We start from the raw sequence: 25,737 nt of genomic DNA, 5'->3' as shown, positions 1-25,737 counted from the left end.
CATTAAGTTAAGTGTAATGGGAAGAATAAGATGAGAATGATTTGTAAGTAGCACCATTTACGTTTTAATTTCTTTTAGACATAATGCAATCTTTCATATCTTTTAATGCTACAAAGAAAGACAGGAATACAAACGCTTATTACTTTAAGCCACTATCCTGAGAATAAACAATCATAGACTCTCAAAGATATATACGATTAAATTAGCTAAATATATTTGGTTAAGAAACGCACAGAAACCCCAGAGTATCACAAGAAGGTCCTACACATCACAAAATTTTATACAAAATCTAATAACCTTAAACTACCATATATATATTAGATATGTACTCTAAAAGAGAAAGCTACAGATTCATCTCTGTCTACTGTACGAGTACCAAGGCACTTCTGAACACCAAATACAAACATTTTTACGTGTTACAGAGATCTTCAGAGACCTCTTCTAATGTAGACACAATAGATATGTTTGTATGAGAAAATAAAATGCAAATTTAGAGTTCAGTTTTCAAAGAAAGAAAATGGGAGTTATTTAAGAGAATGGTTAGTGTTAGATGGGCCTGAGAAGATGGCCAAGACATACCACTACACTATAGGGCTTTTCAGTTTGGTCTTCCATTTGCATCTTTTAAAATAAAGTGCTTTAGATGACAGAAACTATCCATTTAATACAGCATTTGTCATGATTGTGAAAGGAATAGAGGAAGTTCTAAATGGGGAAACATGTTTCTGAGCTACACAGTTTTATGCCACATTTGTTGCTGGTATCGAAGCAAATATTTAAGGCAATAGATTGGCAAAACAGTTAACCGTCGTTGATTTATGCAAACACAGTAGTTGTATTCCAAGCTGAATGAATAACTTACAAATAAAACTACCATTTAAACTACATATATATTATTGTATATTGTATATATTCTAGTAAGTTGAGATATAATGTTGCAACAGTGAAACATCTGGTAAATCTGACCATAAATGTTAAGAACCTTTAGCATCTGAAGGCACGGGACAATATTAGAGTTTGACATAGCACAGAATGTGGTACATCTGAACACATTTTAAACAAGTAACAATCAGATTTTTCAAATACATACTAAAATATTACACAGGTCTTAAAGGAAAATGTACAAATACGTCCAAATAAAGGCTGATGATACATGCGTAAAAGACAACAGCATAATAGGCAAAGATGGGTGAATGGATCACTGAAGAAGCTCTGGGTCTACGTGGTCTGGTCCAAAGCTCTCAGGAGGTCACTGCCCTGAAGCAGATGCAGGTTTCCCTGTAGAGGCACGTTTACCTCACAGTCATATCGTGTCAGCTCTGGCAGACAGTATGAGTCAAACGATGGGCCCAACAGTTGACTTATCATGCCTGTCAAAAATAAAATAACCGCACTTCAGAAGATTTGCAATATGCACTACCATTCAAAAGTGTACGGTCAGTAAGATTTCTTTTCATTTTTGTATAAAGAAATCAAGCGTAGCGTTAGTTCTGGCAGGTCACGTTAGTCAAGCTTGCATCAGCTGACCTATCTATAGGAATACGGCACCTATCTCAGCTTCCTATATAAGGTCCTTCAGTATTATCAGCAGCTTTCGCGTTGCTCAATAGCTAATGACCCTCCTCCATCCCCAACTCCTCCTCTCATCCAGTCAGAATTTGGCCTTCTTATTCTCTTTTGAATCAGACTATTTCTAAAATGTGTATATTAAATTACTGAACATTAATGATATCTGCAATACATTTATGTTGGTTCTGTTCTGTTTCCCTAGGGGGGATAATTGCTGCTCTCCTTGCTCCTATCCATGACAGGCTGCATGGATGCGCAGGGAGTTCTTGCCCAGAACAGAACCATACCGCCAATCCAAACTGTATGCTAATTGTCAATCATCATTGACGATAGTGGTCCTGACAGAAATGAACCTTTATTTGACAAGGACATTGACCAAAATTGACAGAAAAGGCTTCAATAATGTTACAAACTTTTTTTGAACTTTCTATTCATCAAAGAATCTTGAAATGTATCAGTTTCCACAAAAATAATAAGCGGCACAATGTTTTCAAAACTGAAAATTTTAAGAAATGTTTAAAATCAGTAGATTAGAAAGGCTGGAGACTGACCTGTGTGTTTGTGTGGAGGCATCATGTGGTATTGTCTGTTACTGGGGGAGCTGAATGACTCGGGGAAATGCTGTTTGAGATTATCTGAGCTTCCTTTGAGAGACTGACTGTAGCCATGAGGAGCCACCAATCCACTTTGCATACATGGAAATTTATCTGTCAAAAAGGAACAAAGGAGTGTGTAAATTTCAGTATAGAAAACCTAGAAAACAACATGTTTAAGAGCGAGTTGATGTACCTGTTAGCACACTTGTGCTGAGAGACTTTCTGACAGAGAAGGCACTGCTGTCGACGTTCATCGTCTTCATCCTTTTTTGAATTCCATCTGCAAACTTGTGAGGAGCTACCACCTGCTGAACACACATTAATTTAATATTCTGTCTTTGGTATCACTATGTGAACTTTACTCATTTCATTAGTCTACAGATGAGATCTGAAAGATTACCTTTGGAATATCAGTGAAAGAGCATGATGAACTGAACTCTGATGGCCTCTTCCGTTTAAAGTTGTTGACGAGAGCTATCTGACCCACACTCATGCGTTTCTGTACAGGGGCAAAGCTCTCAAAAAATCTGAAAATACAAAGAAAAATTAAATCAATGAATGAACATGACCTTTGTTATAGTACATTACCGTTCAAAATAACTTTTTTTTTTTCCTTTTGAATGAAATAAATAGTTTTATTCAGTATAAAATGCATTAAATTGATCAAAAGTGACAGATATTTATAATGTCCTGAAAAAATGACTGCTGAAAATTAATTAATGCCATCACAGGAAGAAATATATTTTACAGCCAGTTAAAATAGTAAAATAGTAACTTTACATTGTAAAATATTTCACAATAATTCAGTTTTTACAGTATTTTTGATCAAATAAATGCAGCCTTGGTGAAAATAAGAATCTTTAAAAAAAAATTAAATATCTTGCCAACTCCAGACTTTTAGAAATGTAGTTTATGTACAGGACAGCAATGCATTGATATTCCTTAAAACATTCTGCTATGTTTTTTGTTTTTTTTCAAACTGAGGTCCATAATTTAGCAGAATGTACACATTTTCCAGATAATATTTGAAATTATTTTGGCTTTAGTGCTATGAAAATAGAAAAATAATTTTTCCTCACAATTTAAGTGAGATTTATGCATAAATTATATAGCTGCTTTCACTTGGTTGTCCTTGACATCAAAAAGTGTGAAATTCTCTGTTCGGCTCCTTGTTGCAGCTACAACATATTTGCACACTAATTTACAATTGGTGTTTTTTTTTCATCTATTTGCATGTTAATTTGTAATAGATCTAGACGTTTTTTGCATATTTTCTGTAATTTATAGCTGTGTTTATACTGTAAGATGTCCTCAAACACAGATGACAGAAAACAACATTACTGGTATTGTTATAGTAAAAAGTGAATACAGCATTTCACCTACACAAAATGTTACACAATTCACTTTCTTGCAAAGACGATTTCCTTGTGTAAATCCTAATCTAGTTAATCACTGATGCCCAGTTTATGTATTGTAATATAAAACATACTAGCTAATGGTAATGATGAACTCTACTCACCTTTGCTGTTGTAGTGCAGTGGTGAAGTTGCATGCTTGTCCTGGATTTGCTGTGCTTCGGTCATCAATGCATCTAGAATTTGTACGTTCATACTGTGGGGGTGGGTTAGGGGGCCACTGAAGAATCTGTCTCCCCTCCCTAGAGGAAAGTGGGACGTTTGGTGCGGTTTGGTAAGGCTGCACATGAGCTGTGTCCGGACATGTGTTAGTGCTACTCTTGTTGTCAGGAGGGAATGGACCCAGGGGCTGGAAGAGGTCAGCTACACTGCTGAAGCTATGCTGGAGGGCTGTGCTCAGGCCTGGACCTGTGTCAGACACTGGCTCCTCCAGGCAGATGGGGTGCAACTGGAAGTCCTCACCGTCCATTGGGATGTATGGAGCAAGAGTCTCCAGATCCAGATTGCTGAGGTCCAGCTACACACAGTTTGTTAACCAAATAATTACTTAAAACATGCAGTTGATGAGAAACAACTATTGAAAGACACTAAAAATATACTAGCACTATTTTTAGAAGAAGAAAAATTTAGAATTTAGTCTGTATGCCCAGAATTGGGATGAAAGAGCTGAAAATAATCATTATACACTACTATTTAAAAGTTTGGGTTTGGTATGATTCTGCTGATATCATTCTAATGTGTCTAAATCATTCTTTTCATCAAAATACAAAGACTACAAATGAAACAAAAAAAGGAAAATTGTGTTAGAATTGGAATATCATTTGATCTATTACAGACTAAATTACTTGTAAGTGTTGTACCACACTCACCCGGGAGTCTGTGGGATTTGTTGCTACAGATTCAGAGGCGAACAGCTTCTCTGTCAGCTTCACCTTCAGATTACACTCTTCACTGCCACAGTAATCTACTGGACTGCTAGGCTGCAGACATATACAGCACTTCAACACACCATAATGTTACATAAATCTTAAAGGTGGGGTATGTAATTTTTCAAAAACGCTTTAGAAAACTCAGTCAGGGCCGAGTACCAAAACAAACTTGTAGCCAATCAGCAGTAAGGGGCATGTCTACTCATGATGTGGAGGAGAGAGCGTTCAGTGCACAGGACGGACATTAGCCGAGCCGAGCAACAGAGATGCGCATAAAAATCAAAAGAGGAAAACGTCTGCGGAAGGATAAGGCAAGAAGTAGGACCCGTGTACATATCGGATCAGCTTTCCAGTGCTGGAGAGCTCCAGTGCTCCGGAAGGCCTGCGATCGGACACCGAGGTTGCTTTGTTTCTTCTCGATAGGTGAGTAACATCATGTCTACACCGGACGCGCCACAACAGTTAAAGCCGCTCGCGTCTGGTGCAAACATGGTGTAACATTGGTTTTGCTTTGTTTCACAGAACTATCACTTACCCCTTCAAAATCGCTTACCCCACCTTTAATTGCATCACTATTTAAAGAGGCCATACCAGGAGGAAACCAAAAAATTTAATTTGTTTGAATATATAAGTCTTAAAGATATATTCAGAGAAAGCCCCTGTTGAAAATGTGTTGAAGCATGGCAGCTGGTTTAAGCTGGGCCTGAGATGGTTATAAGCTGGTTATGAGCTGGCTTAAGCTGATCATGTACTGGTCCTAAGCAACTATCTCCTGCTCAGGACCACCAGTTCATGACCAACTAAGGACCAGCTTGAACCAGGTCAAAACAGCTGCCATGCTTTAAAACATATCTAACCAGCATATGCTGTTTTTTTTTCAACAGGGAGGCCATGAGTGACCATGAAAACTAAATGACTGTTTTTGACACGTAACATAACTAGATGGATATGGGACGTACTGTAGAACAGCTGCTGCAGCCGCTCAAGCAGGGTGTGGAACAGGGCGTGCATTTGCCTGCAGGAGGCACCTGAGGTCTGGTGAAGGTGGACGGCATGTTGGGCAGTTTTCTATCAGGACTGCCATCAGGTGGCGTGTCCACAACCCACGACGGTGCCACCACAGGAAGCTTGGCAGACTTGGAGAAGAAAGTAGGTTCTTCAAAATCTGACCTATCTGCAAATGCACATGACAATAACAAGTCAACACACTTGTGGGATAAAAATAACTGAAATGAGATGCAGTCCCATAGAATTACTACATAAAGAGCCAAGGTGGATCATCTAACAGTGGATAGACACACTTTAAACAACACAATGTACAAATGTTTAATGCGCACTATTATCTGGCTCAAGTGAGAGTTACATGAGAATAAATAAATAAGATGTTAAAAACAACCTCAGCCATCACCAAAAGGAAATTATAGAAGTGTTGAAAGCATCACAAGATGATGATTTTCATCCCATGCAGTGGTTTTACGTGTGAAGACATGCATTTTGATGAAAAGAGAAATTAGTATACCCATAATAGCCCTGTTGTGAGAAGAAACACACAAACACTGCCGACTGCCATTGGTAAACCTTCAAAAGCACAGGTGTTGTTGAAATATAAAATTTTCCTTTATTATTAAAAAAAAATTATATAATACAAAACGGTTTATGCTAAAGCCAATGCTAAGCCAGAAGATGCCCATGTGCTGTGGAGCAGATAGAGTCAGCTTTTACGTTGTCACATATTGCGTACCCTGCAGCAAAGCCAAGCTACAGTGCCACTGAGCTACAGTACAACAATGTCTGCTGCAACATTGCAGCTTATGACCTGGGCAGTGTACGTGTGGGTTTGGTTGTGATTGTGAGGTAGAGTAAGGAGAGCCAAGGGAAGGAGCAAGAGTTCATGCATGCAGTATGGGAGTAGATTTGTAATCGGGGGTTGAGGATGTGAAGAGGGTGAAGCTATTATGGGGGGAATGGTTGAAGTAGTGCCGGATGGCGCTCTGACCAAAGTCCAGGGCAATGATGGCGTCTCCTGGCATTGGAGCTAACTGAGCTAACTCCTCAGGCTCCTCCTTGAGCTTAGTGAAAAGAATGTCCTCAGCTTCAGAAACGGAGGAAGCTCCACCCTGGCTGAACAGTTCTCCCATGTTACACATGTGGTAGGGCTTGAACAAAGACTCCGTCTGATCCAGAGAGAAGATGATGGACTGCTCCTCAACAGAACTGAAATATAACAACAGAATGAGAAGAATATCATAAAAGCATTAGCTGTGACAGGGATCTGTGAGTGTGTCATTTAACACAGTACCTCAGGACGTAGTTGATGCAGATGATGCACTGTGGTTGGGAGTTGCGGTTGTTGTAGATGACGGTCGCTTGGGTCTCCATCCAAACATAGCCCCCGTGCTTGGCTAGCATTCTGTACTGGCCACTCACCACTTGACCCTTATTACAAACTGAAGAAGAAAATAGATTGTTAAATGTAACACAAAATCAAACAGATACACAAACATTTATGCCAAATGTATAAATGTAAATGTAAAGCATTTACAAATTTTCTTTATTTTTTCTTTATAGCTTATCATGTTGAAAAGACCATTGGTCAGGTATCTAAAGATTAGTTGTTATTAATAATAATTATTGTATATTAGTGCTGTCAAACGATTAATCACATCCAAAATAAAGGTTTTTGTGTACATAATATATGTGTGTGTACTGTGTATATTTATTATGTATATATAAGTAAACACACATGCATGTATATATTTCAGAAAAATGTTATGTTTATATATTAAATATATTTATATATAATATAAATTATATGAATATAAATATATAAATGTAAATACATGTACGTATTTTCAAAATATATATTGTATGTGCATATATTTATACATAATAAATATACAAAGTACACACATATATATTATGTAAACAAAAACCTTTATTTTGGATGCGATTAATCGTGATTAATCATTTGACAGCACTATTGTATATTATTTCATTTTTACATTAAACATTATAAACATTATATTTTCCTCAAGACTACATTTAATTAAATAAAAATGTAAATAAAACACTAAACGTATCTGTGTTTTACAGCATTTTTTGAGAAATGGCAAATGAATGATTTGATCATGCCATCTTTAACTTTCCTTGTATGACATTATTTAGGATATGCTCTGTAACATGTAAATGGCGATAAATGTGTAAATCAACCTATGTAAATGGCTTAAACTGTCTATGAATAAAGTCCATTACTGCATATCATGTAAGTTTATTCATTTTTCAAATCAAAAGATCTTACTATTATGTAATACTCCAGGTAATTATCACTGGAAGAGGCCAGTGAAGAAGACCAGAGCACTGATCTGGATTAAAGACATCAGAGGAACCAGATCAGAGGTGCTGCTCACATCAAAGGCTTGTTAGCCACTAATGCACAAGCTAATCAGCTGGGCCATCCCGAACAAGCAAATCTGAGAGCTTTTGGGTTGTTACAGATGAAGTCAAAGGACATATAATGGGATTCAGGCCATCTACTCTGCCTCTGTGCCACATGTGGCAACAGCAATTAAATCAGTTTTCTCTGAATGTACAAACAAAATCACATTCAAAATAAGATTGGACAGGAGCCTTTGGATACAGTAGGATGATATTGTGGTTTAGGATGAAACTGGAAAATGTCCATTATTGTATTTGAGGGAACTACTCTCAGTGCACCTTTACAATAAAAAAGTTATGTATTGCTTATGCCTGAGATGCACTGGAAACATAATTCATGTAAATAAATAAGTAATTAGTAAAACACATTTTACTGCATAACCACGAAAGCTCATTTATGTCACATAAGAATTATAAGATAAAAAAAAGTTGAAATTTAATGTCATAATTAAAAGGAATTAAAAAAATTAAGAGATACAGCCATAATTATGAGAAAAATAAAAATTATGATTTTTTTATGTCATGATTACGAGTTAGTCATCATTTTGACCTTTATGTCATAATGTCTTTTTATTTGATAATTCTGACTTGCAATGTCAAAATTTCTTCTTTTTTTTTACATAATAATGACTGCTTATGACATGAAATTATGTCTGTATATCATTATTCAAACTTTTTCTCATAATTATGGCTTAGAATTTCATAATTGTCGCTTTATATCTCATAATTATGAATTAGTACATTTTATCTCATAACAATGTAACAAAACAAATTCACTTACATTTTTGTATAGGTCTCTGTAATTCTGTGGTGATAATCATTATTGTACTGTTTACTTTCATGTAGCATCAATATTTTGGTAAATATTTAGGTCAGTAATCATTAATTATGAATCATTGGTTTACATTTAATTTTTTGTAAAAAAATGTGTATGTTTTTAAAGATATGCAAGGATAGGAACATTCTCAAAATTTCTGTAACATTCTATAATATTCTGTAATATTCTAATGCTTTCTGGAACATTACAGAACATTGTGGAACTAGTCATAAAAGACAAAAAATCCAGCATACACTTCTGAAGTTTTGAACAACTCACTTTTGGTAACTAGTTATGCTGAACTGCCATTAGCTCAGTATTATGCATGCACCATGCAATTTTTATGCATGCGTAATAACAGATTAGCTTGTATAAGTTGTCAAAAAATTTTTTGAATCACAAAAAAATAATGTGATTCATATTCAGCATGGCAAACTCAATAAAGAAATAACCAAAACAAAACTTTTACAGAAATTAGTTTTTGACATTTGTCATAATTATGTCATATTATGATTTTTTCTTATGTGGCAGGAATGGGCTTCCATACATAAAACTGTTTCAAAGGTAAGAACTACTGTATACGGTAGGTTTTAGTTCTTGGGAGGCCAATTTTAAAAGCAAATTAGCAGAAAACATTAAATGTAGAGTCTACGGCATCTGTTAAGTAAATAAATAATACAATGCAACAACCATTGAGTTTATAAATATCCCTCAACAATTCCTGGATCCCAGCGGGACATCTGTTTCCCTCAGTCATCAAACCCATGGGAACGCCTCAGGTCGACAAGGTTTTGAACTCAAGCAGTTTATCCATGGACAGAGATGAGAGGCATGGATCTATTCCAGACCGTGAGTCATGTCAGGATGGAGTCAAGATTGATTTAAAGATAGGTAAATTAGCCAAAACGGCTGATACCTTGACATATTCACACAATGAGCTACTGCGTTGTTTCACGCGAGTTTGCACCAGTGCATGAAATGGAAGTATGGAGAACAAAGCAAACAAAGAAAACTGAACGTGTGTCTACCCTATAACTTTGTTCAGACAGGCATTTCCAATTCTAAATCTGTTTAAAAAAAAAATTGTGTTTTCGTAACCTCCTGGGTTTGCATTTGTTGGATGTAAACAGGTACTCACGATTTTGGTGGCTCTTCGTCATGCTTTCAGAATCCAAAGCATGGCAGAACTCATACACCGAATGGCCAAGAAGATCCTCTGGCCTATACCCGATCAGGCTGCTTACTCTGAAACACAAAGACAGGTCAAGAATAAAACTAATGGGACATTCAAAACAAAGTGTGACTGAATTAAACCACATCATTAACCAAGATTCATGACTGTCGAGTACATCTGGTGAAAACAATTGAACTTGTGCTGCTGGGAGCCAATGTAAACTCTCTGCTTAGCTTAGTGAGAACAAATTATTACAAGCCGGACCCTTGTTTATTGGAGCTATAAATCTCTTGAGCAAGACATTTGTACTTGAAGAGATCAGATGCAAAAGCCTCTAAGAGCCATTTGAAATTTTCTTCTAAAATTAGCATTTTTATTAGGCTCTGGTGTGTAGGATCAGTAATTTCACTTTAATGGCAAAGAATAGATTATTTTCATTGCCATTAAAGTGAAACAACTGAACATAAACATAGGAGCCTGAGAAAAATGCTCATTTTAGAAGAAAATTTCAAATGGCTCTTAGAGGCTTTTGCATCTGAACTCTTCACTTGTTCTGTCTGATCATTATCTATAATGTTGGTTTTCTAAAAGACAGAACAGCTCTCATGTATCAACACACTGCCTTCAAAAGACAAAGGCCACGTCTTTTTTTGTTTGTTTGTTTTTGAAGCACTTTAGCGAGTGCAAGATTGAAGACAGATGTGGGCTCGTCTATTAATCACAGCGAAATTTGTTGCAATGCTCAATACCTTCACCAAATCATTTTTGTGCTGTTGAATTCCATACAAACTCATGCAATTGTTATTTTTCTTCTATTTGAACCTTCAGTTTTACCTCGGAATAGCCTCTCATTTCCTGTTGCAGTATAGGCTTTTAATGAACTCTGTGCGGTCAATAATGAGCCCTATTAAATGGAAGTGTAACGGATCTGGTCCTCCTTCTTCTGTTTTCTGCATTGTGATTTGGCAAACCCGTTTATACGATCTCAGTTACACTCTGATGAACAATCCGCCAATATAGGCCAGGACCCAGCATTTTTTGTAGGCATATTTACTGAAAGGTGAAATAACACATCCATTTAGTGGTGTTACACAGCAGACATAAGGCATCCACAGCGTGCATTTCTCATTGCAACTCCTGTGTTGCGTTAGAAAAGTACATCAACACAATTTACACAAACCAATAGTAGTATCGCAACACGCGACCACATTTTATATAAAACATAACAGTTGTAATAAACTGGTTTGCCAAATCACAACGCAGAAAACAGAAGAAGGAGGACTAGATCCGTTACATTGGTGCCGTGACCCGGATGGGAGTGAGGTTTAGGAGGTTGAGTGTAGCAGAGGCCAGCGCGTAAGTGCTGTGCAGGTAAAACCTCACTCCCCTGATCTCAAGAGGCGCTCTAGTGACTGATGCTAGAGGCTGTGGTCTTTAGCCTCCTTGTTAGAGCGCCTGCCTCCCATGCCGGATACGGCGGTTCAACTCCCACTCGTAGCGGGGCGAGTAAGACCGCAACAGAAGTAGTGTAGACACAGTAACCTGCTTTTGCACTAGAGTACACACGGCAGAGGGTGCTACGGGGGCCACTTACCAACTCCCCTGGCTTGTTATATAAGACATGTCAATTGTGCCCTTTAGGTGCGTTCAAGAAATGAAGCTAATCTAAAGAGAAAAGCTCATAATCACTCTCCTTTACCACACACACTGATAACAATACAGGCAGTAGCACAACAGGAGTATGATAAGAGTTCCCAATAGTGACCTTTGAAATGCACATATTAACTTACAAGTGCTGCTTACCTACGCTTACATAAGCACAAAATAAAACAATTGTAAACACTGTTTGTTTACAAAAGATACAGTGACCTCAAATGAAATATAAACAAATAAAATAGAATTTCAGCAGATATTCTGTACACATAAAATCTTGCAGAAAAACAGACTGTAAATATCGATGACTCATTGTGAACAGCGCAGATTCTTGTCCAATCAAATGCTCTCTAGTCTAAAGTGAGAATGTCCCTCCCCCTCAAACCACCTGCAACTGATTGGCAACTAGCAAATAATGATTTATGGCTGTAGATTAAAGTAAAAAGAGCTTTACAAAGCTTTAATTTAATAGGAGGTACATCAACACAAGACAAAAAAAACTAAATGTGACCATCAAGCAATTTCACGGGGTCTAAAGTTTATAATATATTTCTATTATATAACAAAATACTAAACTAAGTAAAATAAAACTTTTATTTTAAAGACAGCATAAGCATAAAAAGAAGTTTATTAGTTTCTAAATTACTAAATAAATAAATGTACAATTCAAGATTAGAAGTAAATAAAAAAGACACTCCAAAAATTTAGAAGAAAGGATGATTTACATCTCATTTGATTGCGGATGCCTTCGGGTTTGATATTTTGCATAAACATTTTATATCGAATAGATTTTTTTGTAGCTTTTATGTCTAAATACTTTTTGGGCCCACTTTTCATGCACACACAAGCACATATAGAATATGCACATATATTTAAATTAGTGAACCATTTCTTGCCTCTCATCACAGTAGATAAACTTCATGTCCATACTGTGTCTGCTCATGAACGTCTTGCTGTCGAGAGGTGTGTCGACATTTGAGGGATGTGGAATCGGCGCGCACAGCATAGTGACGCATGTGAGGGGTGGCTCCGAAAACCCACACAGAACTTGAGGGGGGCGGCTGCTGCACATTTGGAGTTGCCCCGTGCAATGCAGCACCTGACAGACAGAGCGGCGACACCATATTTTACTTAGCACATGCACATATGCGCTGCATGAAGATGTATGATATGCTTATGTGTTCTTACCTTCCAGCTGGCTGATTTGAGGTTGACAGTGCGACCTCTATTGGTGACCGTACATTTCATCCTCATAAAGAAATCTCTGCCCGTGCTCATGTCTCTCCCTCTTCTGCCATACAAAGGTCCTGTCAATCAAACAACTCGTGCTTAAAATCATGCATTTACTATAATTGACTATTGTGCATGCAATAAAGCTTTTTTTCTGGCACATTCTGAGGACTTTGGTCTGTAATGGGTCATGGATGCTACAGGTGCAAAGTTCAACTGAATCAGTCTGTTGAAACCATAACTACAGTATATTGAGTTCTCTGTACTATTGCATAGGGATTATCTCCAACTGAAAGAAAGTTACGTCACTCGCTCAAAAGCTCTAAAAGGGTCAGGTGACCAGCTCGTGAAAGATACAGACAGTGATCAGACATATAAAACAAGAGGAGGAGAAACATTCACTGTGGGGAAAAGCCCCCTAAATCTCATTCTGAGTATGTGTCTGTGTGCAAGTACAAGGTGCTTACATGATAGCAACAGAAATAGTAACTTACAGAAACTAGGCCAAGTTTGGTGCAAAAAAATTTAACTATTCAAATAAAGTTTGCTGAAGTCCTGCAATTGCCTCCAATGAATATGAATGCTGTTTGAATTCCTGATTAGGCCCTGGATGCTTTTTAAAGCTATGAATCTTATTGTCTTGTTATTTCCTTTTTGAATTGAAACTGTAATTAATTAAATTTAACAAAAATAATAATAAAAAAATAATAAAACTGAGTAAAACATTCCTCACATTAATGAGACTGGAATAGTTAAGTTCATAAGCATGTTGAGGGTTTACAGTTCTGTAAAATAAAAGTATGATTATTATATTTTTTAACAGTGAATAGTATTAATAGCATTATTACAAAAGTAATATATTTATATATATATATATATATATATATATATATATGTATATGAAAATTGTGATTGCAATTTAAAATGATTTTTTTATTTAATTAAATTAATTAAGAGCTCCAAAATGTAAGATTACATATATTACAAAAAATAAGTATATAGAAGTATATATATATATATATATATATATATATATATATATATATATATATATATATATATATATATATATATATATCAATAATTTTTTTTTCTTCAAATTGTTCAGCCTTAACAAATTAAGGGGGAAAAAACCTCTAAAAGTCTCTACAGAAAGGGCGTTAAAAAAGGGGGACTTGTCCTCACAGGAACCACTACAAGAATGTACAAAATGTAACATCCTGACTGTGATAAGTGCTTTCAGATAAGGACATTTCAATGGCAAATTACATCCAGGGATAAAGAGTACTGGAAGATTCTTCCATTTGCATTTTAAAGGCAACAGTGTATTCAAAATATCCAAGTAAAAAAACTGTATCGACATACTTCTGGGAAATATTGTTCTGAGCTGACGCTCACCTGATTTGACACTGAGATTCTCTCGGATTTCTTCATGATTGCAGGGGTGCGTGAAGTCAAAGATGCTGTGGCCTGTCATTTCTACCTGATAACAGTTTGTAAGGGAAGTAAAGTTGAATGCTTAGCCACTATAAATGAAGTAACAGAAGGCTTTTATGTTTTCTCCCTGTAATTATTCTGAAGAATAAAGGAAATGAGGTGAGGCTCACCTGTGTAAGGCCCATAAATTTACTGACGTTTTCTGAAAGGAATATCATGTCTCCATCTGATGTTACCACAGCGACAAAGCCTTCCAGAGACTTCAGGTATAGACTGTCCATCTGGCTGTCATCCTGTGACCGGGTTTGCTGGACTGTGCGACCTGGGACAAAAGACAAGACAACTTAGCATAGTGTAGTGACTTTTATGTAATTTACACTGGCAAACCATCAAAACAAACTCAAGGGACATAGACTCATATCCTGTACCATTTAGCTTGAAGTAAACAACTCAGATGCAGTTAAACAGACTCATTTATCAAATGAAATTCACATACCAACATGGAATAAAAACAAGCTATTGAGCTGATCAGCAAAGAGAGGATGTTTGGGGTACACAATGCCATGAAAAGCATCAACAACTTGAGTAAATAATTAAAGCAAGGCTCCATGCTGTGAGGTTCATGTCTGCTTCCCTGCAGATAAGGACCTCCTCCCCTGCACATTCAGATCAGGCAATAAGGGCCCGAGCAATGAGGCTTTGACCCAGCTCAGACATCAGTGTATCCGCATTGTGCGTTTGGGTGTCAGCAGGTGGTCCATGTCTGCGCTCCCACCTCAAAGCCCATGGCATTCGTCCCGGTGCTATTAATACTTCACTGTGATGTCTTATTCCTCTGGCTCTCAGCCAAATATAAGAACTCGCAATTTTCTGCCATTCTCTGTCCATCTCTATTAGAATCATTTAGGCCTTTTCTGGTCATTAACAAGGTTCTCTGACAGCCTGCTCAGCGACAGCTCTTTCATGTCTCAGGAAGTTATGTTTCAACTATCAACTTTGGCTCAGAAGTTTCTCCTAAAGGTCCTTAGGAAAAATAAAAACTGACATCAACTACTGTTCAAAACATCAAGGACTGTATGTTGTTTTTTTAAAGAAATTAATAATTTTATAGAATAAGGATGCATTTAATTTATCAAAAGTGACAGTAAAAACAGTTATAATACAAAATATTTCTATTTGAAAAAAAAAGTTTCATGGTTTACACAAAATATTAAGCAGAACTGTTTTCAACATTGAAAATAATCAATTAACAACACACCTGCAGGTAATAGATATGTGCGTAGGAAAAAGAGACCAAAAAAGTAAAAAAAAAAAGAAACAAAAGAAAATACTGCACACTACCAATACTTGCAAATGTATCAAAAACAATAATTTATTGACAATGTTGGGACCAAAACAATAATTTATTGACAACATTGGGACCGAAACAATAATTTATGGACAATGTTGAGGGTTCAAAGATTCATATCTTCAGAAGGATGTTTGCTGGAAATTCAGGATATAATATGATGCCCCAATGTTTAAACAATGTCTCCTCTGAGGAAAGTTCAAACATTTGGTTCAGATGAGAATCATAACCTTGTTAACACCTATCAGTAATATTATGATTCTATGACTATGCAGTTATAGTTCCCACACACCTCACCGAATGACATGTCAGTTTTCTGGTTTTGTAATCTCGGGGCCATTCAAAGGTCAAAGCATAACACAGAAACACATACAACACACCGAATATCACAGGCAGGCCTGCATGGCACCATCAAAGAGAGTATTGTGGCTAAGAAAAGAGTGTGAGAAGAAATCATCATTCACAGAAAACAATACCACTAGCAGCCCCTAATTACCCCACACCTTGTCATCTCCCTCTTTCCCTGTTTCTCCACGTCCATCGATCTTCCCCCACCCACTTCCACACACATTTTCATCAGCAGATCTCTTCCCTTTTCATTGTTTGATGCTCTCTCTCTTTCAGAGACATGCACACATACTGTACACATGTATGTGCGTCAGGAATGGAGTCTGGAAACTATGCGCAGTGTTCTTTGTCTGTCTTCCTGCATTTCTTATTTTATAATGGCTTCTTCTCCTGCTATTGTTGCTTGCACTGTTTGCCACATGTACAGTTTATCTCTCTCTGTCGGCGACGAGGGATTCACATGTGATAAATGCAGGGAAATAGTTCTGGTCCGCTTTATATCAAGCGGACCAGAACTATGGTGGTTTATATCAAGCCGATGTAAAGCTGCTTTGACACAATTTGCATTGTTAAAAGCGCTATACAAATAATATTGACTTGACTTGACTTGACATAAACATGTTTACATAGCTGTATAAATGAGGACACTATAAAGCTAATTATAATTACTACAGACTACCCTTACGAAAAAGAAGTATATTCAAGTGTACTATTAGTATACTTCTTTTTAACTAAAAAATATAGGAAAGTATACTTTTAGTCTACTTTTTATGTACTTCTCAGAAATATACTTAAAATGACATTTAAGTATACTTGACTTATACTTAGAAAAAGTCTAAATATATTTTAGCTATACTTGTGCTCCGAGAATCCGTGTTTTCATTGTTAGGGGTAGTATGGTAGGGGGTGCTAGTACACATCTTCTGTACAGAATTTCCGAAAAAAAAAAAAAACACACACACAAGTGAAGAAAAAAACAAAACAACAGATGATTCCACGTGTTAAAACAGCATCAAAACGTTGTAACATTATGGAATAAAATATTGACCAATGAAGAGGTAATAATGACTGTCAAGCTTTGGGGTGTTGATCGACTCCGTCTACGTTTTGATTATCATTCTGAATTCAATTCATAGTCTTTTTTCAGCTTTTTGTTCAAAATGTTGTTTATTTTTTATTTTTTATTTATGAAACTTACCTACATTTAAGTGTTTAAAAAAAAGAATGCATGAAACTAGAATAAAATGTTTTTGTTTACAAGCAGATTCTTTCTTTTGATGTTTTGTATGTTCAGATATTCATACAACAAAATATATACAAATTAATACCTAATTAGGGACATAGTAGTATGCTTACAGTATGATGTAAAGTTCACTTAAAGAAAACTTACGAGTATACTTGCAGTACAAAACTACTAAACTAGTAATTTACTGAGTTTACTATACTTCAAAGTGTACTAAAAATGCTACAACAGGTATTTAATTAGTAAACTATCAGTATACCTATAAGTTCACTTTAATATAGTTGCAGTTAGGGATGCTCCGATCAGGACTTTTGCAGCCGATACCGAGTACAGATTTCTTGTCATGGTGAACGGCTGATACCGATGCCGATTCTGATGCTTCAAGCTTTATATAACATATGTAATAATGTTATATAAATGTTATATAAATAATCACAAATCACATCATTTTCACTGATCCACCTCTCTTTGTTCACTCCAGGCCTCCAAATTTACGGGATAAATTGGTGCGTGCAGAAACCCACATCCCCGCTCCTGGGACCCTCTCTGATGCCCATGGAAATTTTCCGTGTAAAGATTGTGTTTCCTGGCCACATTATTTAAAATGCAATTCATTTACACATCCACAAACGGGTAAAAGTTATAAAATTAAACAACTGATCACATGCAAAACAACACGTGATATACATAATTTTGTGTTCTTGCCCTTTACTGTATGTTGGAAAAACAAAACGTGCATTGCGCACTAGAATTGTTGACCATATGAGCGCTATCAGGAGACAGGATCATACTTCTCCGGTTTTTCGTCATTTTGAGTCTGCAAAACATTCTTTTTCTGATTTCAAATTCCTGGGCATTGAGAGGGTTCTTTTACATAGAAGAGGTGGTAACCATGATAGAAAATTGCTATAAAGAGAGGCTTTTTGGATTTTTGAGTTGAAATCATTAACCCCAACAGGATTAAATGAAGAGATGGATCTTGCATGTTTCTTGTGAAGGGAAATTGTTGGCATGACAATTATCCCTCATTGATTAAGATCAGCTGTCAACAATTAGCAATTGTGTCTATATAAGTGTGGTGTTACTTTTTTGCCTCATGAGCACTGAAGAAAGCATGGGCTGAAACATTTGCTCTCTGGTCTGTTTTTAATACATTTTGCACTTTTGTCACTTTTTCACTTTTGCATATGAAAAATAAATAATTGGATTTTTGGTAGACCTTTTTTGGTCAGTTTTTTTGCAGTGTGCGGACACATTCAGCTACCTATTGATATAAATAATCACAAAAATTATTCCTTATACATTGAACATTTTAATATTCCTTTAAAATGGTGTTTATGCATAACGTGTATCATTATACTTAATATAAGGCAAAAATAAATCCAAACAAAATGTGTGGCTCGGACTCGAGTCACATTTTTATAGCCTTCAGACTTGACTTGACTTGAAATGACTCCAGACTTTACTCGACTCGAGGAAAAGGACTTGTGAATATTTTAAAAGCAAATCGAGTCTTTTATCCTTACATACTTATATAACTGATTTTCAAAAGGCGGACCTCATCCGCACCCCAGCATCCATCCGAACCGCGAGCCGTATCAGCAGCACCATTTTAAGTGAGCAGCACGTCAACAACGGAGCGGATCACATAACAAGCGCTCAGGGTCGTTTATGGTAAATATCTTTCAGCGCTATATACTCTAGTATGCTGTAAATATAGTTATTTTTCTTACTATCTATTTATCTATCTATAACCTACGACTCAAACCAGATGTAACAAGACGTTTCTGATCTATATTTAGCATCATTAATCTGTAGGCTAAGAACATTTATATATATTTAAACACCAATAAGGAGAAGTCTGATGTAACTCATAAGGTTTAATACTGTCCAATATAAAACTGAAGAGGAAAAAAGAAATAGAAACATTAAAACTACTGAAAGAACAAAACGGAGTAGTTTGATCACGGTTATACGGGTCGGGTAATAAACACAACATAGAGCGAATTTTTCATTGTTTCTCGAAACGTCATAGCATTTCCACACCGGCGATGACTGCAGCATATGTCTCCACGTCATCAAATTGCGATCGGTTCGTGAGATCATAAAGTGTGATTATCGGCCGATACCGATCTCCGGCCGATCGATCGGAGCATCCCTAGTTGCAGTACAAGCTAAAAACTTTGATGTAAACTAGTTGTGTACTCAAAGTTTACCACTGTTTTACTTAAAAGTGTACACTTATATATATTGAAATAGTACACTTACAAGTATACTACTAGTACACTGATATTTGTATACTTACTATATTTAAAAATATACTTGAACTTTACTTAAGTATACTTAATAAAATAAACTTGAAGTATACTACTTTTTGGTAAGGGTAACCTGAATTTTGCGTTTTTAGTATCAAACAACATTATTTTATTTATAAACCATCTTTTTGATACCGATTAAAAGTTTGAGGTCAGTATGATTTTTATTTTGAAAGAAATTATTTTATTTAGCAATAAATTGGTCAAAAGTGACAGTACAGGCATTTAAAATGTTACAAAAAAATCTAATTCGTCAAAGAATTATGAAAAATATATCATGGTTTTCACAAAAAAAAAAAAAAAAAAAAAAGCCAATCTATTCAAAATGGCAATTTATGACCAACATGATCTACCTCAACTTGAGGGCAATCTTGTGATTAAGTTTCAAATGGCAGAAAATACAGTCAGATAGAAACTTAACAAGCCTAATTAGTGTACTCAAAAAGTAAAAAAAAAAATGTATTATGGGATGCGATGGTGCAACTCACCAACAGATACAATGGAGTTTGACTCCTAATTACAGAACATACATTTTTTTTTAGCTTCATACCTGAGTTGAAGAGTTTGCGTGTGCGCAGGAAGCTGATAGCTAGTCTCATGATGGAGGCTTTGTCCAGGTGGGAGCTGATGCTGTGGGGTAACGGCAGCTGATGGGCCAGCTCATAGAACACTTCTGTCTCTTTACTGCGCCTGCAGCGCGCTGCATCACGGGACTTTTCCTTGCGCCTTTCTGAAGGATGCCTAAAAAACAGAGGAGGTTGATGAAAACAACACGATCTATAGGCTGAGCTTCAGCTTAGATGTGCAGCCAATGTTTTGTATATACTCACATACAGTACTTGTACGTTAATACATTTTAATGCAGAAAAAAGTACAATAAAACAATAAACTTCGGTTTAAGATAGCTTGTTGTCTTTTGGCTGGCATATTCAAATATTGCAGGAAATAAAGTCAATTGTCTATTAATTAAAAACAAGGCACTGCACACAAAGGCATACACTTCCAATCCAAGCAGCTTTCTAATGGTCAACGTGGCAAATTGGGTGAGTCAAATTTCACCAAACTTGTGAAACCCAATGTGAACATTTTTCCACCCTCATGTGTAACTGCAGACGGCGCAGATTCCAACTGAAATGAAATGACTCACAAAATTATGCAGAGGAAAGGAACAAGTGATAGTGCCTCAATGCATTTTTTTTTTTTTACTAAAATTACTTTGAGACCAAAAAAAAAAATGTAAATTTGGGGTCCATTTGTAATTAAAATAAAATATTTTCGAAATATTTTGTTTTATGTTAAGCATACTTTTTGTGCACAAGCACAAACTTCGCTGAGTCAAAGCAAAAGCATTGCAAAACCACACCTGTGAGAATCTGTGCATCAAGGTTTTAATCTAGGTTTACTCACTCGCAAAGGGAAAACGAAAATGAGTCACTGCAGGATCAAAACCAGCTCGGTCATAAATTTGACACTGGTAAATTAAATCAATCAATCAATTTGTGCCAGATCAGGTCAGGTCACAGGGCCGGGCTCATGCAGACGTCTATCTTGAGTATGTTAGTTCATGTATAATCTGACAATCCAGGGACAGTAATATTATGCAATAAAGTGTTTACGAAATGTATTGCAGCATATACTTAAAAAAATGTGTCCATATAGCATTTTATTGATAACTGTACAGCTTAAAGAAATAGTTCACCCAAAAAAAAAAAAAAAAAAAAAAAAATGAGAAATTCTCAAGAAAGCACATCAAAAAATATGTGGTCATTTATCTATCCAGACAAAATGTTTATCTTGCCAGATAGAAGATTTCTGCGGTTTGTGGCTTGCCAGTGTGTGAAAGAGTGTGTGGCAGAGAGAAGTGAACTCTCTATGGCCTCTGTTTGTGGCGTGCCACAGTTCACTGTGCCACCCTCACAACAAACCAAGCCACACAACGCTGTTTGTCAGAAAAACACCACAAGTGCTTTCTAAGGCGTCATATATTTTAATACACTAACATGGATGCCAACACACGTGGCCTGCGTGCAGCGCTAAGTTTCAGTGTCTGTGGGAGGTCGATGCTGAGACCAGGATCTAGCGTTGTAATTTCAGTAGCAGCATCCCAGTGTGGGTCCCCTATTCCCCGGCTCAGGTCAGCCCGGCTCTGGGAGTGTTTGTAAAATGTTAACAGCGTGGTGCGGGGGTGCAAGAATGCCATAATCGGCCCTCTATTATACAGCTGCATATTTGGCAACCACAACATAGTGTATTAAACTACCCCCATTTCACAAAAAAAAAAAAATTGTCATTGTAATAGTAACTATGGATTCTTCTCACAGGAAATGGCTGATCGTTTTTACTTAGAGGTCTAAATGGGACTAAAGCATGAATTTTCTGTCTGCATCTGCTTGGGGCTAAATGAGGAATGGCAACATTCCATTCAAACTGTTAATGCTTTCTGTCTCTAACCATAAACAAAATCACATTTGGGTTTTAAATGAGAAAAGATCAAGTGCAGCTCTAAAAATTCGGACAAAATGGTTTAATAAATGCGAAAAGATAATGCAGACTCATCTAGAGTTCACGTGTTCAGTAAAGAGTGATTGTCTTCCATGACAACAGAATAATGTCCTTCAAGAGTTTAAGTGCTTATGCAATCAATTATACAATCTATTTACCGTTATAGAGTATTTCATATATTATGCAATAAAACACTAATGCTAATGAAATGATTTTATGTAACCTGGAGTTACAATCTCAAATCTCTAACGGCACCTGCCCTTTTACAAATGCTCTAATGTCTTATCATTTCTTGGAAATGATCCAATTCTCAAATACATGCAAAGTGTCAATCATATGTCAAGGACATTTTAAAAGTAGGGCATTTTAATTTTCCTTTAGCATGAGAAATAACAGACAAAATTTGATATGCACAAACTAATGCATTAAAAATAATGCTGCTGACTGCAAAATTTGCATAATGGCGCATTTCGCTGCATTTAAACACTGCACATTTTTCCCTCATTCTGAAAGTCTGACATGCATGGAAAACCATGAACCCAACAAACAACATAATGAACAAATGTAGAAACAAATAAGTAAGCTGTATCACACAAGAAAGAGCAGGTTCAATAAACAATACGTTAATACTGAGTAACTTAAATTCCAGAGAGATTTTATAAACTATTTTTGTAACATCAACAAAAATAGTCCTTTCAAATCAAAACAGAATCAAATGTTGCACATCTTTGAACAAAACACAGCATTTTGAGTACTACACAGATTGGTATTTTAAACAAATCAGTTAAGCAAACAATTCAACGTTTTTCAATAAGTTGTTAAAAGCTACTTGTGAACGAATCACTTGAGTGAATGATTCAGTGACAAAGGTTGACCACTTGTCGCCACCTACTGGCATATCAGTGTAATCTACCTGTTTCATAATCAGGGTTAAAATGCTTAATAAGGCCATCAGCATTATGCATATTGTACATAACTTGTTAGACTTGATTTAGAATAACAAAAAAAAATACACATTTAATCATTCCAGTGGTTTTGTTATGAACCAAAAAGAAAACTCTTCTCTCACAGCCAGCTGGAATCAGTAGCCATCACCCAATGCATGAGCTCCTATAGCCTATTTTTTCAGTGACACAAGATCTACACTGCCCAAACACCCTTTGGATGTGAGCTGAGCATCAGGTTTATCTCTCAGAGATGTAGTTTTTACAAACACTTTGACCGCATTCTGGCTGGATTCAATCCTTCAAATGAAGGGGAGTTGTGTCCTCTGCCCTCTACTAGGCTACTGAGTTCTGTTCCCACACAGTCCAGCTGCTCTACAGCCCCCAGCTACTCTACAAATGCTTTCGACATTAGCTGGCTAAACAACTTCTGAATTAGAAATGCGCTACAGGTCAAGGTAGCCTGAAGACGGAGGCCTGCTGGCCGTTTTTGCCTCTTTGTCCTCTCTTTTGTGACCTTTTCATCTTTCGTGGCATTACTGGAACAAAATAACAAGACTGACAGCTATGTAGCCACTCCCACCTGTAGTGTTCTTCACGCTAAAAGTGTCAGGCTCTCAACAAGAGAATAGTCTGTATTTCAGCGAGAGATCTCAAGGGAGATTTGCGTGAAACAGAGCTGTCACGATTCCTAAAGAGTAAATAAAGACCTATAGCAAACACAATGGCGTGACTGCTGTACCTATCACCTACTGCCTCAGGCATCATCATGCACAACCAAAGCAAAAGCTGTCAAAGGGAAGAGATCATGTGATTAACAGGCCGATGTGAACCCATTCCTCCCTCTATCTCTCTGCATCTCCCCTCTCAACCAGATTAGGCCAGGGTTCACTGAGAGCCAAGAGCCAGACTGTACAGAGCGCCCATTCACTACAGATAATCCTATTTTCTCTAACCTCAAATAAATGGCCAACCTTTAGTTTCCCAAGTAATAATCCAGTGAAAGATTCGGTGTTGAACAGAATATGATAACTAAACCCAGCGTTGTACTGCATATATCACATTCCTTCTGCAGCAAGCTTTGATAGATGTCATTAAAACAGCACAGTTAAATGATTACATTACTGACTGGCGCTAATTACAAAAGACATCACCATGTTAATGAAACACTTGTAGAGCAAGTTAAACAAACCAGATGAGAGATAAGAATCGAATAAAGTGATGGAAGTAACCAGAGTAGGGAAACATAATGGCACATTACGTTTCCAAAAACAAATGCACATTTATGAATACTGATATATTATGCAAACTGATATATTGATTAAATTGGGTTGTACCCTAGGGAATAAAGACATTTGAGTGGCCAAGGTAAGTTGGCACGATTTCTTACAAGAATATCTAAAGTCAAGAGACTTTGTGTAAAATCTCTTAAGAGTAAGAGTAACATGGCAGCATGGCATGTAAAAGGTAAATCATGTAAAAGATTAATCTTTTACATGTTATTTACATGATGATAGACATTGTAAAATTTCAGAATAATGCAATGTTTTCAAGAAAACGGATTAATTCTATTATTTGAGTCCTAAAGTGTTTGGGGGGGAAATTTGAGGTATTAGTAATAGTAAAGTATCAGTTCAAAAAAACCCTGATACTTAATTTTTTATTGCGAAAGAAAAAAGATGATAATGGCTTATAAATGTAATTATTTTTACTCAGGTTAGAGAAAATATCACAATAGCCATAATAAATCGGAATATTTGAAACAACTGTTAAAAAAATATTAGTTCACTGCACACAAGTTCACTTCGAAAGTAATTACTGAACAAGAAAATTGAGCTCTAAAATCTCAAGAACCAAATAAAAAAGACTGTAACGTTAAATTGATGAAAACAAAGCTTTTAGGTAAAATATTTTACACTGATATTTGTCAACAGGTAGTTATTTATTATCAGACTCCAATAAGCATCTGACAGTCTCTGAGGGTCCAATTCTTTAAATAAAGATTTGCTGCTTTTTGTTTTGCCTTATTAGCCTATATATATATCATGAATGCATATTGAACAGAATAATTATTTTAATCCATTCGTTTCATAATGACATGCAGTAAATGTGTTATTTCTTATAGCAACTGAACTATAACGTTTCAAGTCATTTGAGTCCTAACAAGAGCGAGCCAAAAATAGGGTCCCCGCACACCTCTCCAATATCAAAGTCTTAAAAAACTCAAATTGCGGGGTGAGATTATGGTGAAAAAGTTATTATATAAACCGTATGAGTTCAAAAACAACACCAGTAAGTTTAGGAAACCTTTAATGCGATAATGTGGCTCAGGTTAAAACAGCAGTTAACACCGCAGTTTACTCCGCTCTGGTGCCCTTGTCATTGCGCAATACATCAAATCTCACTTTAGAATATCAAATTAAGGTAAACAACTCAAGAAAATACATAACTGATAATCCACGCAGTAATTTTTTTCCTGCGCCTTACCTTTTTTTCTCTCTCTCGGCTGTCATGATGCGCCTATGACTGAAGACAACCTTGTCTTGCGTATAATGAATTCACTTAACTTTTCCGGGGGAAAAAAAAGTTTAAACGTGTATTTTCTCACAAATGCCTTTATTTAGTTATTTCTCCTCCGTAATGTCCATTCTCATGACATTTCCAGTAATGACCGGAGCAGTTAGTGCAGTCTCAGAACACTGCCGAGGATCGCACTACCTCTCCGGAGTGACGCTGACTGACCGGACGCTGGTAAAGAGCTCGTGAGCGCCGCCGCTGCGCG

General features: G+C 36.4%; 1 protein-coding gene across 2 annotated transcripts; it reads right to left on the bottom strand.

Moving 5' to 3' along the window:
- Window positions 1-25,708, bottom strand: LOC306857881 (endothelial PAS domain-containing protein 1-like). 2 transcript variants are annotated; one of them, XM_079398143.1, is made up of 16 exons: window positions 25,443-25,708; window positions 20,060-20,250; window positions 14,426-14,577; window positions 14,217-14,301; window positions 12,777-12,895; window positions 12,485-12,687; window positions 9,900-10,006; window positions 6,809-6,956; window positions 6,506-6,723; window positions 5,469-5,683; window positions 4,450-4,560; window positions 3,685-4,097; window positions 2,566-2,692; window positions 2,359-2,473; window positions 2,121-2,276; window positions 1-1,370 (listed from the first exon to the last, which is right to left on the bottom strand). In XM_079398143.1, the coding sequence occupies exons 1-16, from the start codon at window positions 25,466-25,468 to the stop codon at window positions 1,219-1,221; spliced, it is 2,538 nt and encodes an 845-aa protein (XP_079254269.1). In that variant the 5' UTR covers window positions 25,469-25,708; the 3' UTR covers window positions 1-1,218. The 2 variants fall into 2 exon arrangements, with proteins under 2 accessions (XP_079254269.1, XP_079254270.1); XM_079398144.1 differs by having other exon boundaries at window positions 43-1,370; window positions 2,359-2,470.
- Window positions 25,709-25,737: the final 29 nt, after the last annotated feature.

This window comes from Barbus barbus (genome assembly GCF_936440315.1).
Source record: "Barbus barbus genome assembly, chromosome: 38".
NCBI lineage: Eukaryota > Metazoa > Chordata > Actinopteri > Cypriniformes > Cyprinidae > Barbus > Barbus barbus.
This window is presented reverse-complemented; position numbering and strand designations above follow the sequence as displayed.

Bases quoted from the DNA above. Each gene is read 5' to 3' on its own strand.
- LOC306857881 (XM_079398143.1), bottom strand. From the start codon at position 25,468: ATGACAGCCGAGAGAGAGAAAAAAAG. The intron at 6,957-9,899 runs GTGAGTACCTGT...TTTCTTCTTCAG, and splicing joins GACGAAGAGCCACCAAAATC to TTTGTAATAAGGGTCAAGTG. The intron at 6,724-6,808 runs GTACTGTGTTAA...GTTATATTTCAG, and splicing joins TGCATCAACTACGTCCTGAG to TTCTGTTGAGGAGCAGTCCA.